The sequence below is a fragment of the Ambystoma mexicanum genome, chromosome 1q (genome assembly GCF_040938575.1).
Source record: "Ambystoma mexicanum isolate Mex_15411 chromosome 1q, UKY_AmexF1_1, whole genome shotgun sequence".
Classification (NCBI taxonomy): domain Eukaryota; kingdom Metazoa; phylum Chordata; class Amphibia; order Caudata; family Ambystomatidae; genus Ambystoma; species Ambystoma mexicanum.
In genome coordinates this window covers 1,116,927,944-1,116,945,447 of record NC_090922.1, presented here as the reverse complement: position 1 = coordinate 1,116,945,447, position 17,504 = coordinate 1,116,927,944, and the positions used below count along the sequence as shown (strand labels likewise).

The 17,504-nt window shown below is 48.7% G+C and overlaps 1 protein-coding gene across 5 annotated transcripts in view; it reads right to left on the bottom strand.

The window, feature by feature from the left end:
- Nucleotides 1-17,504, bottom strand: part of CLCC1 (chloride channel CLIC like 1) — a 1,126,062-nt gene that overhangs the window by 71,682 nt on the left and 1,036,876 nt on the right. Inside the window, exon 11 of one of the 5 annotated variants that reach the window (XM_069641853.1) lies at nt 5,626-5,714. The exons of the other annotated variants lie outside the window; for them this stretch is intronic. Coding sequence (XP_069497954.1) covers nt 5,673-5,714 — 42 coding nt within the window. The 3' untranslated portion in view covers nt 5,626-5,672. The remainder of the gene's footprint in view (nt 1-5,625; nt 5,715-17,504) is intronic. 5 annotated transcript variants of the gene reach the window in all.

Genomic DNA, 17,504 nt, shown 5'->3' with positions numbered 1-17,504 from the left:
GATCGTCGGTCAGATCCCCCAGTGTGGCCACCCCACAGGATTCCCATCTAGCTTGTATCGCTGTGTACTCCCAGGGTGTACCCACCATGGTCGCTGCTATGGGAATTAAAGGGGAGGACGGGTCTGCTACTTTCAAGATCCCACAGGCTCGTTTCCAGATTTGGATATCCAGATTCACTAAATAGGGTCTCTTTAGTGTCATTCTCACGGGGACCCAGGGTAGGTCTCTAAGAAACATTTGAGGGATGGCCGGCTGCAACAGCCTCGTGTCTGTAGTGGCCTCGTCCGCCATCCATTTTACCACATGTCTCAGTTGTCCTGCCAAAAAATATAATTCAAAGTTAGGTATTTTCAGGCCGCCCTTTTCGTAGGTTCTCTGCAACACCGACAGTGAAACTCTATGCCTCCCACCTAGCCAAAGGAAACACCTACATAGCTTCTCTAAGTCGTTGAAGAATTGCCGAGGAACGTTGAATGGGACGTTGCTAAGGCAATGTGATAGCCTAGGTAGCGCTACCATTTTAAGGCGTGCGGCCCTCCCTGCTACTGACAATGGTAGTTTACTCCATAAGTCCATTGATTTTTCTAGACCCTCTCTCACCCTTCCCGTATGTAAGGTGTGTTCAGTTTTCGGGTCCCGATGAATGATAATCCCCAGGTATTTGAATGAGGTTGCTTTCCAAGGGAGGGGCAAACTAGGGATAACCACACCCGTTGCTGTTCCGAGGGCGGCCAGGGGAAAGATACATGACTTGTCTTTGTTGATATGGATCCCTGTATATCTGCTAAACCCGTCTAGTGTCTCTAGAATTAATGGTAGGATGTGTTCTGGGTTATTCAAATATAACTGTCGTCTGCATACATAGACACAATAAGGGACTCACCATTTATCATTATGCCCCCATCACTATATTCCTGCCTTAAGTATGCGGCCACAGGTTCCATCGCGATAATATATAAAATTGGGAACAGTGGGCAGCCCTGCCATGTGCCCCTGTGCAGTTGCCATTTATCGGAGTACACTTTACCTGTACGCACTCTGGCCATCGGGCCTGTGTATATTAGTTTTATCCACCCCAAGAAGGCTGGTCCAATCCCCATTTTAACCATTGTAGCAAACAGCTGATTCCACCTGACCGAATCAAAAGCTTTAGTGGCCACGGCACACTTTTCTTGCCTGCCATTAGTGCAATGAATGATACGATGCAGTCTATGCAAATTTTCGGACATAGTCCTCCCTGGCACGTCTGGTCATGATGGACCAATAATGGGATCACCTTCTTAAGTCTACCCGCCAGAAGTGCGGTTAAGATCTTGTAATCTTGATTCAACATGGACAATGGCCTATATGAGCCACATTCCGCCCCATCCCTTTCAGGTTTCAGCAGCGGAATTATAACCGCTTCCCTCATGGTGTCGGGGAGGATACCCTCTTCATATGCGGCGTTAAATACCTGAGCAAGGAGCGGTGCCAAGATGTCTCCATATGCCTTGTAAAATTCTCCAGGAAGCCCATCGGTTCCCGGAGCATTACCCTAGGGGAGAGACCTGATGGTGTCCAGCACCTCTTCCGGGGTAACAGGTCCATCTAAGGCTTCCGCAATGTGCACCTCCAGTTTGGGCAACCTGATGATGTCAAGGACATCGTCTATGTCTATTTCTGTTGCTGACGGGGTGTTAGCATACAATTCTTGATAGTATTCCCAGAAGACTTTGTTTATGTCAGCCTGAGTGTGTACCATAGTGCCCTCTGGGGTGCGAACCTGGCATATCGGTATTTTGGATGCTTCTCTTTTATATAGCCAAGCTAAGAGCTTCCCAGGCTTGTCGCCTAAAGTGTGGGCCTTCTCTAAGTATTTTGCGTAGCTAAGGTTTTCCCACAGAGTGAGACAGGCCTGCCTAAGCTCAACCTCCCTTTTCAAATGCCCAGGATCAGTATCAGCATTTGCCCCTAGGACCTGAAGCTCCCGTTCGGTTTTTTCCAACTTGTTCTCAATAGTCCTCCGAGCTCCCCCAGCTGCAGCAATCATTTCTCCTCTAATGACTACTTTGTATGCCTCCCACACCGTACCAATATAGCGCATGCTATTCTCGTTTAGTTGCATGTATTCTAGCGTGCTGTTTTGTATTTTGCCTCTGCAAGATAAACCCAGTCTGGTCGGGGTGGACCAGCCTAGGTAGACGAGATGCAAGTATCCTGGCAAATATTTTTGCATCAACGTTCAACAGGGAGATGGGCCTGTACGAGGAGCAATCTGTGTGATCCTTCCCTAACTTTGGGATGACCACTATCAACGCTTGCAGAAAAGACAGCTGACATAGTGCCCTCCCCCGCGATCGAGTTGAAGAGCTTGGCTAGGGGTTCAAGCAGCGGGGCTGGATACTGTTTATAGAAGTCTGCAGTGAACCCATCCCTCTCCGGGGGCTTTGCCCATTTTCAACCACTTTATCGCTAACGCTACTTCTTCCAGTGTTCTTCCACTGTTATCTCTGCCTGCAAAGATGCCCCTTTCAACTCCTCGAGACGGTGGAGTGCCAGACCACTAAGAAATCTATGTATCTCGTCTTCCGAGGCCGTTGCCAGCTGGCATACTACTGCTCGTAATAGGCCGCAAATTGCGCTGGGATGTCTCCCACACACCCCGCTGCCAGCGCCCCATTCACCCCACAGAACTTGCCAACCATCCTCTCAACTAAGCAGCCCCTCACCCTGTTCGCGAGGAGCGTACCAACAGCATCTCCCTTTCCATAGAACTTCTGCCTGGTGTACCTTTTTCGACCACTTCTAACATTAGGACCGAGTGCAATTCCTGACGCTTTTCTCTCATCTCTACCAGGAGTTCCGCCCTGTCAGCGCCATTCTTCGTGAACTGAGATCTTAGGCAATTCAATTCTTCTACCAAGCCCCTTTCCTTCTTCTTCTTGGCCCCTTCCGCTATAAGCAGCCGTGGAACGTAGCCTTAGCTGCTTCCCCTACTGTGGCCCTAGGTACCTCCCCATTGTCGTTCACCTCCAAGTACGGCTCTATTTCTTTTCCCAAGAAATCCCTGAAGCCCTGATCTCGCAGAGGCGTGTCTTAACATCTCTATTTATACACCTGCCCGCAGGGCCCCCCCTCTCCAATCCGCTTTAACAAGCTCATGGTCAGAACACATGATCGCCTCGACCCTCGGAACCCCTACATCAGCAGTTTGCTCCTGTGGGTCCAACAGGAGGTCTATCGTTGTATGTGTCTGGTGCGGAGGTGAAAAGAACGTATAGCCTCCCGGACTCGAGAAGTGATACTGTCAAACATCTACCCAGAAGTGATCTGTTAGGAGGTTCCCAAAGTCAATGTTGTACTTACTGGTGCGCTTTGGCAAGTCCCCCTTCGTTGACCACCAATCTAGGGCTGGATTCACTATGATATTAAAATCACCCCCCACAAGGTGACCCCCTTGCCTAGTCCTCTAACATCGCTGTTGCAGAAAGTGTATCTGGCCGGCGTTAGGCACATACAATTTGGCCAGTGTGACCCGAGCTCTCCCACCCTCGTGAAACCCTTTAAAAAGTTGTTGCCTCTAGTGAGGCCACCACAATAAGCTCCGAGGGATTTAAAAAATGCCCTTCTGTCCCTAAATGTGCCTTCTCGCAGATTTCTTTGGAGGAGTTGGCGGAAGGGGTGGTTCACCTCTAAACCACCAGCTGCAAGGGGGATCCGTACTCTGCCGTCATTAAAACCTGTCCCCCCTTCACTTCTTGCTGCAATACACCACTTTGTAAATGCTTCATTTAGGAAGTGCATTGTGCCTGATGACTTGAAATGGTCTTGGGTGACTCCTTTATTTAAAAAAAACTGGCCTCCTGTGGGCTAACCTAGAGGCGCAGCAGCGACGGAGCCAGGGGTCGGGAGCGAAGAAGTCCTCCAGAAAGGGCCTCTCCAAGCAGATTCTATCCAGAGGCTCCCTCCCAGGGTCTGGTAGGGGATGTACAGTCTGCCGTTGTGAAGGCAACTGCACTGGGTTCTTGCATGCTCTCAGGGTCCCATGCCGGTGGCTGCCAGGGTGTCCTCCTCCCCCTTCGCAACAGGGTCTGCCACTCACTCTGCTCCGTGTCGTGGCGGCTCGGTCCTCATCTCAGCACCCCCCAGGAGCAGTAGTAGGCCACACTGATGTGTCTTCCTCCTTCACCATAGGCCCCTTGACATCTTATGGGGCCCCTGCCTTCCAGCCCTACCACCTTTATGGGACCTTTCCCCCATAGGAACTTGGGCCACTCTGGCTCCTGCAGGGGGTCCATGTGGACAACGCTGCAAACAACCTTACAGGCCTGTACAGGCAGGCCCGGGTGCCTGTCCTTTCCCGCTTGCAGTGACCCACTCCATGCTAAATTGCAGCCAGCAAGCAGATAGTCCTTTGCAGGCGAAGCTTTCTGCCCGCTGACAGGCTTGCAGTCCAAGTCGCCTACGGGTTTTCTCCTGTCAAAGGCTGCAAGGGATCATCAGCTGGCAGGACAGATCGCCTACTGTCACTCCTTCTCCACTGGTCTCCCGGGAGACCGCTGTACGGAGTCCGCAGAGACTCTTCCTCTTCAGAGGGGTCGGCCGCCCACCACCTTATCTCCAGCACGGCTTGCCCCAGGCTCCGGGCCACCTCAGGCTGGGTCCGCCACCCGGCAACCCCGATCTCGGCCGAGTGGGACGCTCAGCCCACCACCTGCAGCTTGGTGGGTCCCACCTGGGCCCCAGATTATCCACACCGGCCCTGCCACGTCTTCTCTGTTACTGCCTCCAGCAAATGCATAGGGGCACAACTTCTGGGGGTTAATCGTGCCCCCGAACTTTGCCACACTTGGCGACCTCTGGGCTAGGGTTCCCACTGCCACAACTCCACTATGTTTCCGCAATTCGCAGAGGCAGGGGATGGAGCATAACAATCAGGCTGCCATCTTGCTAGCGCCCCCTGGTGGCCTCCCCAAGAAGTTATCTTTTGCTATTAAATTTGTTTTGCAAAATTCATTAATATTGTGCGAAAATTCAAACAATAGTGTTCAACTTGGAGAATGTGATCAGAAACGGTAAAAAAATAAATTCAATTTAGAAAAGAAAGTTGCAAAAATGTTATTTTTCGAACTCTTGTCAAACCAGCCCTAATACAGCCCGAATACAAAGTATATTTCTTAAAAGAACAATAACTAATAGAGACATAGATGAACCAACCAAAATGAAGAGTTTGTGGCATAATTATGTTAGCAATAAATAAGGAGTGGCATGGCTTTCCGAATGAACATTTTGGAGGAGAGTGCTTGTTCTCAATACCATATTGTTTGAGGATGTTGGCACAGCAGAGTACGCTGTCCACATTTTCATCAGCTTGTCCCTGATGATTCATATGATATGATTACATGCAGCCAAGTACAGTAATGCATTTGGAATGGGGTAATCCGAAAGACAGCGTAGAGGGTAGGTATTTCAGGCTGTTACACATTACAGGGATATTGAATGTATCTTATATACTGCGCAAACTGTGAAAGAGAGTCGAGAAAAGAGAGCAACAGTAACGTTGGCGTGCACATGGCTATGTGGATGACCCAGAAGTAGAAAATGAAGCAGTGTTACCAAGTTAAGAGGCATCAGCGAGGCCTTACCTAGAGTACTGCAGAGCGCATAAAATAGATAGGACAGCCCAGAAGAGCTACAAAGATGGAGACAGTTCTGGATCAGAAACCCTTACAGTCTGGAAGAAAGGAAAGAGGGGAGATACGATTTCAATAACTGGAGTACAGTAGTTAAGTTGAGAACTTTCCAGCTCAGGTGTCATGCATGAACAAAAGATAAATCTCGTTAGTTGTAGCTCAGTGGTACAATAAGGAAACTTCTTCAGCAAAAAGTATTGGTAAGGGAAATCAGTATCAACATTCAAAAGGACCTTGAAAAGACCAAAAGTAAATTGTAGGGTAAGATCACAGACAACCTTGAATTCCAGACTACTTGGTATTCATCTTTATCTGATGCTATTGTTACAATTATGAGCATGAAAGAATCCAAGGGTTCTTTCTAGATTCAAACTGATTAAAATTCCAGAACGTACGAATCCATAAATAAATTTACAAATACAAAAATAAACATGGCTTTCCAAGTATTATATCGGTTTAGCACACTGTGTTGCTTTGTGAGTTCTTGGTTTTGTTTATCACTTTCCAAAAAAGGACACCCCATTACTGGGCTTCACCTCGAGCAAAACAAGATTTTGAAAAAACTGAGACATTTCAAAATGTATAATACAATATATTTCTAGATTCACATGGATACTGTTTAATAGAATTACTAAAGCATAATTCCCCATGTTTTTAGTTCATTTTGTTAAGTCTGAGACTCCAATACTTTTTACTGAATTTTATGGTTTCCAGTCTCTCTTTTTGTTATCAGGGGGACTTCTACTTATGTCCCCCTGAAACTGCAATGCCTTTTGAGGTGCTGTCCTTTGTCCCATATTTCTCTGTGTGAGTTCTCTCATCCAGAAGGTTTGTTGTGGAGTTGGCAGGCGACGGCTGTACATTTTGTTTTTGCCTCGACCAGACTGTAGCCGACTATTGCCTTTTTTAAGTTGTGCACCCCTTCGAAGTCTTGCAGTCATCCTGTTTGTGACCTTTCCTTTGCTTGTTTGGGTCATGAGGGATGGCCAAAATGGTCATTCTGTCAACCCCGCCCCACAAAGAACTCTTAGTTTGCCATCTTAGATGGATAAGGGTTTACCAGACATCTCAATACACATCCACATCCGCGGAAGTGTACATAAGTGAATGGAGTTCAGTTGACCCTTTAGGATTGGATGGCTTACAAATCTTAGAAAGGTGCAGTGTGTGTGTATAAACACGCATACCTAAGGTAACCCAGTACCATTCTACAAAATCATCCTGAAATGTATTTGGGTTACTGTTGGCCATATGGGTTGCTTGTGAGAATCCTAAACCCTGCAGTACTGTCTGGGCCCTGTCCCGTGGTGGCACCCCCCCTGTCTCTCCATGTACAAAGCATCTCCTGCTAGGTTCTCTTTCTGCTTCCCTACAGAGTAGTATGATGTAGCTATAACCCTGCAGCCTCCGATGCTCTCCTGAAGCCCTCCCTTCCCTGTATATATTTGCTGGACTGAAGGGGAAAGCCCTGCTGCTGCCCTGCTTAAACTTGAATGGCTGATGTCACACTGCATCAACTTTGCTACATTATGGGACACTTGCTATCAGCTCCTTAAGCTTTACTATTCTTCAAAGTAATGCTCCTGCTGCCTGGCTGATGACGGTGGCCTGCTGAGTTTCCTGTAACCTGCTTGCTAAATCCTCCTCTGCCTTCCTTGGTGCGGTCGCTGCTCTGGTGCCCATCTTCACTGGAGTCATTTTTAGAGGTTCGTTCTTTGACTGGATCTTAGCGGCATGGTGCTGCCAGCTCCTGGGTCGTTGCTCTTTGTCATGGGAGACCCACCCAAACCAGCCTCTAGTACGACAATACCAAACCTAAAACATACAGCTGCACCTGTGCTTCCTGCGCCATTTCTGCCACAGCTATCACCTAGTGGGGTGGTCTCTGTGTTCTCTGTACCCCCCAGTCCAGTCCCTAGTCCCGACCTCCAGACCCAGCTGGCTTCAGGTGCAGAGCGTTATTTTGTTGTCGACCGCAAACATAATACACCTGTGTACTTGAGCGTCACTCTGCAATCATCCTTCTCATGGCCTCTAGTACTGCAACCTCGGTCTAGTGTGTCCTCAGGCTCCCCATTCTGTAGGTTGTTGAATCCCTTGTCTTGCTTGGACTAAGTACTTAACTGTTCACCATAACTACAGAACTATTGAATTTGTTTCGTTAAACCCTATGGGCAACCCTTTCTGAAATAAAAGAAAGTAACCATACCTTTTACTTTGGAGCAATCCTAGTATTTTTAAAGTACTCCTGTGACTTTATATGTATTTTCAGGTGATCAATCACTATGATGGCCTTTTGAATAATGAATGGGAGGACCTTCGGGGACCAACCAGCACAATTTACTACACTAACAGACAATACTGTGTCATTGATAGACTGTCTATTTGCTAGGTTGTGATGTCACCAAAGCCATATCAAACATACTGCACAGGTTAGAAAGCGACCATTTTGAGCTAAGGTGATTAGTCAGTAATAATCATTCCCTGTTAAAACTAGGACATATGAAGGTAAACCAAGGAGGCAAAAGTTTGGTCAGGACAGACATTCTTCTTTCATTTATGTCTAAAATGCAGGATAATACTTTTGAAGGCTCAATGGGCACTGACATCGTAATCTTTAATACTGTTGATCATGTACTGCACAAACAGTTTTGTGTGATAGATGGCCTCAGGAATTCATCTAGGCTGGTACTGAGTAGGCAGATCTGACAAGAGGCTATGTGTAAATGTTACAGACATCAGTTTGATGTGGTTAATATTAACAGAAGCCTGCATGAATAATTCTAACATGAGTATCTAGCAGAGAAAATTAGGTACAACAAAGAAAGCAAGAGTACAGAAAGTGGCATTAATGCCAGAAAAATCAAATAAGTGGCTGGTGACGTTTGGCAAATTAGTAAATAGCAATGACCATCATCAATCCTTACCAAACTGAATCCTATTACTCTGGGGATGGACTTGATAACCTCTGCAATGTGGTTTTGAAGAGGGATCCTGCGATTTGTCTGAACATAGTTTATTTACTCTCTATAGCATTTGAGTTTTTGGGAATTACACCAATAACTAAAATGAATGAACTTTTATCTGAAATCTATGCAACGGGTGAAAGATCTTATCCTTTAAACCATCGCTTGATAGATTTACTCATTGTGTCAGCTAAGTTCTTATTACAGTAGCCACCTCAATGGACCAAAGATCAACATATTATCATGACAAACAGGATTCAGAAAGCACCAGATGTGGACCAGAAGTACTTGCTTGCTATGTTCATTGATTTTACATCAATCTATGAATGGGTCGAACTGTGATATAAATGAATAAAGAGGGGTGCTACCAAATGACCTATTAAAAAAAGATTATGATACTTGGGGCGGCGCTGCTGCATGGCTGTAAAATGGTTGCATCTTGAGAGCGCTCAGTCAGACGGCAAGAATATCCTGCTTTAAAAACATCCTTCTCAACACGGTGGCAGATGCAAAACTTGTGGTGGAGGTCCCATAAAAGGGACGAGCGTGGCGGGCGGCACAGAGGAGAGAGGCAGAGATACAGAGGTGCGTGACGCAAGCCGTTGGCTGTTGTTCTCTCCTATGTCGCAGGGGACTGATGCTGGATCTTCCAGCACCTTGTATTGAGGTGCTGGAAGGCGGCAGACAGGATGAATACGGCTGTAAACCGTAGCGCTGCAGTTGAGAGTACCCTGGCTTGGGGAGGTGCCGGGAGAGTGAGCGCGATTCGGCGGTAGTGGAATGACGTGTGGCCGGTGAGGTGCTCGATGGAAGGGCAGAGGACCGGCTGCCTGCGACTTCGCCAGCCAATTTTGTGAGTCATATCAGCTCAGGTGGAGTGGGGCCGACTAGCATAGTTCCCCGCAAAGGGCCTGGCGGGATAGCGGCACCTCCGGCGGGGGCTGTCGGGTAGAGGTGTGCCCCAGTGCTGACCGGAGAGAGGAGCTTGACTCACTGGTGGCCTGGCGGGGAGCGGCTGAGTATGGCCTGTACGGTGCGGCAGCCAGAGTCCACCCCTACATGCGGAATGAGTGCTGTTGGTGGGTCAAGGGCCTGAATGGTAGAAGGCTCACTGGGTGTTGGATATATCATCTGAAAAACAGCACTGCGGCTTGGCCACGGAAAAGGAGCAGCATGCGAGGCGCTAACACAGAGTGAGCTAAAGCACAATAAAAGGAGATGGAGGCTCTGTCTGCAACCTAGAAGCAGGTGAGGGTGGGCGGCGGATAACGTGAAGGTACACCTAGTGGAGGAACAAGCAGCGGGGGAGATATTCTATCCTGAAGGGGTCATGTGGCAGGGCACTGATGGTGTGAGGTGGATGCCATAGAGACAGTGTGGAGAGCACAGCTGAGTGTGGGAGAGGTGCACAGAGCCCGGCTAGGGGATTGGAGCATGAGGAAAGGCACAGCAAGAGAATCCTGGACCAGTGGGATTGCTTGCTAGCATGGTCAATACTAAAATGTAGGCAAAAATGGAACTGTTCGCTAAACAAAATCCACTGCAGCTGCCGCTCGCGGAGCAAGCAGCGGCCATCCTGGACTGGGATATAACGCAGCTGAATCAGACACTTCTAGAACTGAAGGAGAGTACGGACACACTAGCTAGGAAAATGTATACCCTCTCATGCAAATCGGATTCATCGGCAGCCCGGATTGAAGGAGATTAGGTACTTGATGATGTATCCTGCAAAGTTGAAGATTATGTAGGATTGAAACTACTTTTTTCACAAACCCGAAGGCCGCCAAACGGTTTGCCAAGGACTTACCGGGGGGGCACAACAAAGGACACTGATTGAGAGTCAAATAAAGGGGAAGCTTGCCAACTCAAAATTGTCACAGGGTGTTCCTGATGGCTTAGATTGAAACGAGATAGCGCAACATCCGAGGTGTGTTGTAATGGGAAGAGTTAATTTGCATGTCGTCTGACACATGGAGTTGCGGCAGTCGTCGTGTGCACCTCCTTAACGTAGTAACTGGAAGGTTGGGTTATTAGCTGGGTTGTTAAAGCTTATGTGGGAGGGGGATTCGGCTGGTATGTTGATATTTCTGGCGTGGGTGGAGGTGGGATACACAGGGAGGGAGCTCCCTTGTTTATACACAGTGTTCCTGAATGAAGAGGTACTGGAGAATGTATTTGTTGTAAGGTAATCTGTACGAGGCCCCTTGAGAATATGTTCATGAGGTGGAAGGGGCTGGACATGGTAGGGTTCACAGGAGGGGGTATACAAAAGTGAGGGGAAAGTGAATAGGATTGCAGTCATGGCTTGGAATATTAGCGGCTTCACAAATGGCAAAACATTTAGACAGATAATGAACTTGGCAAGGAGGCATTGAGTAACGATCTTGACGCTGCAGGAAATGCATTTGAGCAGAGAAGGGAAACTGCAGATGGCACATGGATGGGGGATTCACACGTATAGTTAATCTTTCGCCACACACTCCAGGGGAGTAGCGACATATATACATAAGGCACTGGGGTTTAAGCTCCATGCCCAAATCACAGATGAGGAAGGCTGGTATTTGATCCTAGCAGGGGAGGTTTTTGGGACCACATACTTCTGATGAACGTCTATGCACCTAATCTGGATTCCCCAGAGCTCTTTCAGGAGTAAGCAAACTATATACACAAGTATGATGAATATGAAATTCTATGGGCTGAGGATTTCAACATGTCCCTATCGTTCAATATGGACATGACTTCCACATCACAGGTTAGGCTACCAAAATCTGCAGAGGCCTGGGGGAGGATAGCCGATTATCATGGCCTTAAAGACGCCTGGAGATATTGGAACCCGGATGGGAGGAAGTTAATCTTTTACTCAGGGGTACATGATAGTGCCTATAGGATAGATTATCTTATGGCCAAGCCGGAGACAGTGAGAAACCTGGAGGAGGCGAGGATTCTTCCCAGGACCGTCTTCGACCACTCCCCGGTACCAATTGCCTTTGCAGGTCTACTGCCACTCACCAATTCCTTAGGTGGAGGTTTAATCGACGAGCATTAGAAGACTTGGTGTTTAGGGGTGAAATAGAGCAGGACATTGAACAGCTCTGCATTAGGAATCCTCCCGTCCCTTGCACACTATCTGAATCCACCAAAAAAGACGGTTAGTTTTTCTTGAAGAGCAATCACAAAACCTTTTTAAGTAGTTTACCAAGATATTGATTTCATATAACAGTTCAATGAGATGTCTGTGTACCCAGTTTGTAAAAACAAGGGTATTTTAATCATGAAACAATATAGTGATAAGCAAAGCACATCCCAAAAGTCCAAAACAAATAGCTGGACGCGATTCGAGGTGCTCCCTCTTCATCAGAAGCTTAATCGGACTGTTGATGGATGACATTCATGCCCGGGAAAAGAGAAAACAAAATGCTATCTATTACAATTCAGCCATATTAGTTAGGTCATTCACAGCAAAAGAGTTGAATCCACATTCAATGCATATAATAGAATTAACGAAAGGGATCAATATGTGATCACTGACTACAGACTAGATACATGGAGCATTTCCTATAGCTCAAGAAAACTCACAAGGCACTCGTACTCCATGGAAAAGACCCACCTTAGTGACAACCTGCCCATACCCCGTGCGACTGATATCTGTGTGTGCCGGGTGGCTCTATACCTCAAGACCCAATTGGCAGTGATAAGATGGTAGCACATTGCAGTAACAAATCTCTCCTATACATTCTTAATCTTACAACCTAGTTGCGATGGCGTACTCTAAAGTAACCATGGTATTACTATAATCTGTCTGATAAATATACCATCTGTTTAATTAGGGAGGCAGTGACAAATTCAACCACTTATTCTCCAATGATGTCTCGGAATATAACTCGGGCGAAGTCTCGCCAATGGATATCCCAATTCCATAACAAAGCGCATCTGAGGCACTGAGATTTATATGTAGTGTCAGGCAAATGGCAGACTGGAGATAGTCCTCTTCTTCTAGGACCTGTTCACAGGACTGCTAGATATAGCACAAATGAAAAAATAATAACAAATGAAAGGATATTGTTTTTTTCTGAAAAGAGGCATAGGATGATGTCAAAAGGAAAGCACACTATATTTGTGGGCACTCACCCTTATTAGAAAATTATCTCCAATGTTAGCGCAAGACAGCGCAGTGTCAAATATAATGGATGCTGTAGTCCCTTGGCAAAATACAACGACTGCCGCAATCTGTAGTTCCTACGATATAAGGGATGCATGAATCCATCAATGGGCCAGTAAGACTGTTGGTTAAATAAGTCTTAAAAACAGTGCATACCCGCGTTTTAGTGAAAGAAACAATGTACCTCTGGAGCTGGAGGTTATTCGCAATTTGGAGTGATATTCCAGATGCCTTGCGCGTTACCAAAGGAACCGCCGACAACGCTCTCCAGGGAATAAGTGTTGAACACGCTCGGTTGGCAGTATAAAGTAACTGTGAAATCAAAGTAATATGTGCAATGTAATGTCCTGTCCGTGTACAACACAAAAACAGGCTCAAGTCTCTAATGTTAAAAAATGGGCTGTGTTGGTCGGATCAAGAATACCTGTATGTGCTGGTAAGTTCAATGGGAAATTCGGAACCAGCGACGTGCGTCCGTAACCACAGAAACCAAGGTTCGGACGGGTGCTAAACGCCGCCATATGTAAATACAAAGGGTTTAGAAAACGGAGGAAGGACTGAAAAGTCATAACGGAAATTGGGTTGGCCATACTGAAGTGGACCATGGTAACCAAGGTTCTAGTTCAGTAAAATGTGCCTGGTGTCCGGATGGACTACAATCTCGATGTTTTGCCTGCACTAGACCATTCAGATTATAGAAGATGTACTTCTCAGATCAGCATTGTCTCCCTATACGCTGATGATATGTTGTGAAAGACCCCAAACAAAATCTCCAGGCCACTATAAGTGACGTGCAGGGGATTGAAATGCTCTCAGGGCTGAAGATCAGCTGGGATAAATTTGAAGTGCTGCCTTTGACACCGGGAGTAAAACAGGTAGATTTAGTGTGTGAATTTAAATGGTGTCCCATGGGTATCAGATATTTAGAGATAATGGTGACAACTGAAGTCTCCACTCTGTATGTATATGTATGTAATCATTTAAAGGTAATGGAACAACTAGAAAGTAGGGTTGATTCCTTGGTTCTCCCACCCATTTCTCAAGATGCACAGATCCCGTTGGCTAAACTGGTGGTGGTTCCCAAACTTTTATATATTTTTTAATAATGCCCCAATAGCTGCTCCTGCTGTCTACTGGTCGAGGGTTTGTCGGATGATGATAAAACTGGTGTGGACAGGCAAACAGGAAAGGGTAATGTACGATATACTTAGCCAACCATATGAGAGTGGGGGATTCGATTACACGGACATGTTCCTGTACTACCTAGTGGCTCAAATACAGTTTGTGGTGTGTTGGTGGACACCGACGACAGTAAAACCACATGTAGGGATTGAGAAGGCCATCGCATATATGGATGAAGGAACAAGTTACTTACCTGAAACTGTTGTTATCCAGCATGGGGGTCTGGCATGGATTCACATGCTCATGAATATTCCCCGTCGTCAGGCTGGGAATCCTCGGTAAAGAAAAAATCAGTTTCAGTTTCGTTTCTGAACTGTCTTTCTACTAGTAACCAATCACTGGTCTCTGGGTCATACTGCCCCCAGCCAATGACTGCCCTCTACCTAAGCCCCTCCTCTGGCAGCCATCTTCAGATTTGGTAGCATGTAAAGTGGCAGGACCGAAGTGAAGAGCCGCAGAGGGGTAGGAGGGAGGGTTCGCATGGCAATCCATGCCAGACCCATGCTGGAGAACAACAGTTACAGGTAAGAAACTTGTTCCTTCTCCAGCATGGGGTCTGGCATGGATTCACATGCTCATGAATATAAGAATACATAGCCGTACAAACATGCACAACCACGAGAGGTGGCAAGGCTCAACATTAAGCAATACATCAACTCAACATTAAGCATCTCTTACCTCCTCACCAGGCTCACCTTAAGCGAAAAGGTTGCACAGCACTGCCTGGCCGACTCTGGACTCCTCCCGGGAATCCCGGTCGACGCAGTAGAATCTCGTGAAGGTGTGCGTCGACCTCCACGTAGCAGCCCTGCAGATGTCGATCAGGGGCACACCAGACAGGAATGCCGTGGTAGCAGCGATCGCTCTGGTTGAATGGGCTCTCGGACGGCCGGGCAACGGTCGGTTTGCCAACCGGTGACAGTGCATGATGCAGTCGGAGAGCCATCTGGAAATGGAAGCCTTCGAGAGGGCCTTCCCTTGGTTCACAGGTCAAAAGTTCACAAACAGCTGTGATGTCATCCGAAAACTCTTTGTGCGGTCCACGTAGAACTTCAGTGCTCTAGCCACAACCAGCGAGTGCAAAGTCCTCTCAGCCGGCGACGAAGGTGATGGGAAAAAAACAGGTTATACCAAGGGCTCGTTGAGATGGAAGTCCGACTGCTCCTTGGGCATGAAGAAGGGGTGCGTCCTCAGCACCACCCTCGTATCGTGAAAAGTCAAGTATGGAGGTTTACAGGAGAGGGCCTGGATCTCTCCCACTCGTCGTGCGGAGGTGATGGCCACAAGAAACGCTGTCTTCCACGACAGGAATTTCAACGGTACCGAGTGCAGAGGCTCGAATGGCGGCCCCATGAGCCTGGACAGCACCACGTTCAGCTCCCACGCCGGGGCTGGAGCCTTCACCGGCGGGAATGACCGGAACCGTCCCTTCATTAACTCCTTCACCAGGCGATGGGACCAGAGAGATGATCGCCCCGGGGTCCTGGAATAGCGGGAGATCGCCGCTAGATGGATCTTGATGGAGGTGTGCGCCTGCCTCGGCTTGGCCAGCGACAGTAGGTACGGCAGAACCTGAGGTGCCGTAATCTGCAGAGGGTTAATCTTCTGTGCACGGCACCATACAGAGAACCTCTTCCATTTGTGTCCATAACACTTGAGAGTCGAGGGCGCCCTGGCCTTTGCAAGCACCTCCTTGCAGTCCGCTAGGATATCGTACCCTCCAAACTCTAGCCCAGCTCCCTGCTGAGTGCGTCGGCAATGGTGTTTTTTATTCCTGCCAGGTGGAAGGGTACCAGAAACATCCCTTGGACGCCCCAATGCCACAAGTCCTGGGCCTCCTTGGACAGGGCTGGGGATCTGGTGCCTCCCTGCTTCCTGATGTAAAACATCGACGTGGTGTTGTCGGTGAAGATCCTCACCACCTTGCCCTTGAGGGACGGAAGGAACGACCTGAGGGCCCAGTATTCCGGCTCGGAGCTCCAGGACGTTGATGTGTAGTGACCTCTCCTCCGGTAGCCAAAGGCCTCTTGCGTGGAGATCTCCGGAGTGAGCCCCCATCCCTCCAGGGAGGCGTCCGTCGTCACTGTCTCCTGATGGGCCAGAGTCTGGAAGTCCATACCCGCCGTCAGATGCGCGCGGGTGCCCCACCACCGGATCGCTGGTCAAAAGGTCTCGTTGAGTGAGATCCTGTCTTCGAAGTTGCACGTCGCTTGCATCCAACGGGCGTTGAGGAACTGCTGCAGTGGTTGCATCCGTAGTCTGCAAAGGGGCACAAGGTAAATGCAGGAGGACATCATGTCGAGCAGGAACTTGATGGACCTCACCTTGGCCTCGTCCATGGTCGACAGCCGTTGCACCTTTCCTAGAATGGCCTTTGTCCTTTCCTCCGACGGAGATGCTACCTTGTGTGTTTGACGGCGAGTTCCCATGACTCTGCCCGGATGAGCCAGTCGCCCAGGTAAGGGTAGACGTGGATCCCCTGTAGGCGCAGCCGCGCCGCCACCGGTGCTAGGCACTTAGTGAACACCCTGGGCGCCAACCTCAGTCCGAAGGGAAGGGCGTTGAACGGGTAGTGTCGTCCTTGGACTACGAATCGCAGAAAACTTTGATGTTTTTTCAAGATGGGGATGTGAAAGTAGGCGTCTTCCAAGTCCAGCGACGATAGGAAGTCGCCTTCCTCCAGTTGTCCCAGCACATGCTGGAGAGTGACCATCCGGAACTTCTGGGACCTGATGTACTTGTTTAGACGATGAAGGTCCAGGATGGGTTGCCAACCGCCGGTCTTTTTCCTTACAAGGAAGTACCGCAAGTATACTCCGGAGCCTTTTGGGAAAAGCTTGATGGCTCCCTTCTTTAACATCGCCCGTACCTCCACGAGTAGTTGCGGGACGTGGTTTTCCTTTCTACCCACAGGTGGAATACGGGGACACTTCCTTAGAAATTCCAGTGTGTGCACCCGGGCCAGGGCATCCAGCACCCAACGGTCGGTGGAGATGGACTCCCACACGCTGACGAAGTCCGCCAGCTGGCCTCCCACCAGGGTGCTCCGGTGAGGGCCCGACGCTACGGCCTGTCCAATCCTGCTTGGCGGCGGCCTTGCCGACCTGGCCTCCTTGGCGACGACGAGATCCTCCTTGCTTGCCGCGTCCCCTGTAGGCCTCCTGCAATGAGGAGTGGGCCGCTTGGCGGTACGTCGAGGAGCTGCCGCCGAATCGCTTGGAGGCACCTTGCTTGCCTCTGGAGCCCCGAATGGGTGGCCGTCGTTGCTGAAGAACACCTAAGGCACGAGCTGTCTCTGTGTCGGCCTTGATGGCCTGCAGCAACTCATCCACTGCCTTGCAGAAGAGGTTGTTCCCGTCGAAGGGCATGTCCAGGACCCTGGTCTGCACGTCTTGACAGAAATCGGTTGCCTTGAGCCAACCGCGCCGGCGAAGGCAAACGCTGTTGCCCATCTGGTGGAAGCCGGTGTCGGCAATGTCTGTGGCCACCGTTATGACGTGGTCCGACACCACCTCTCCCTCCTG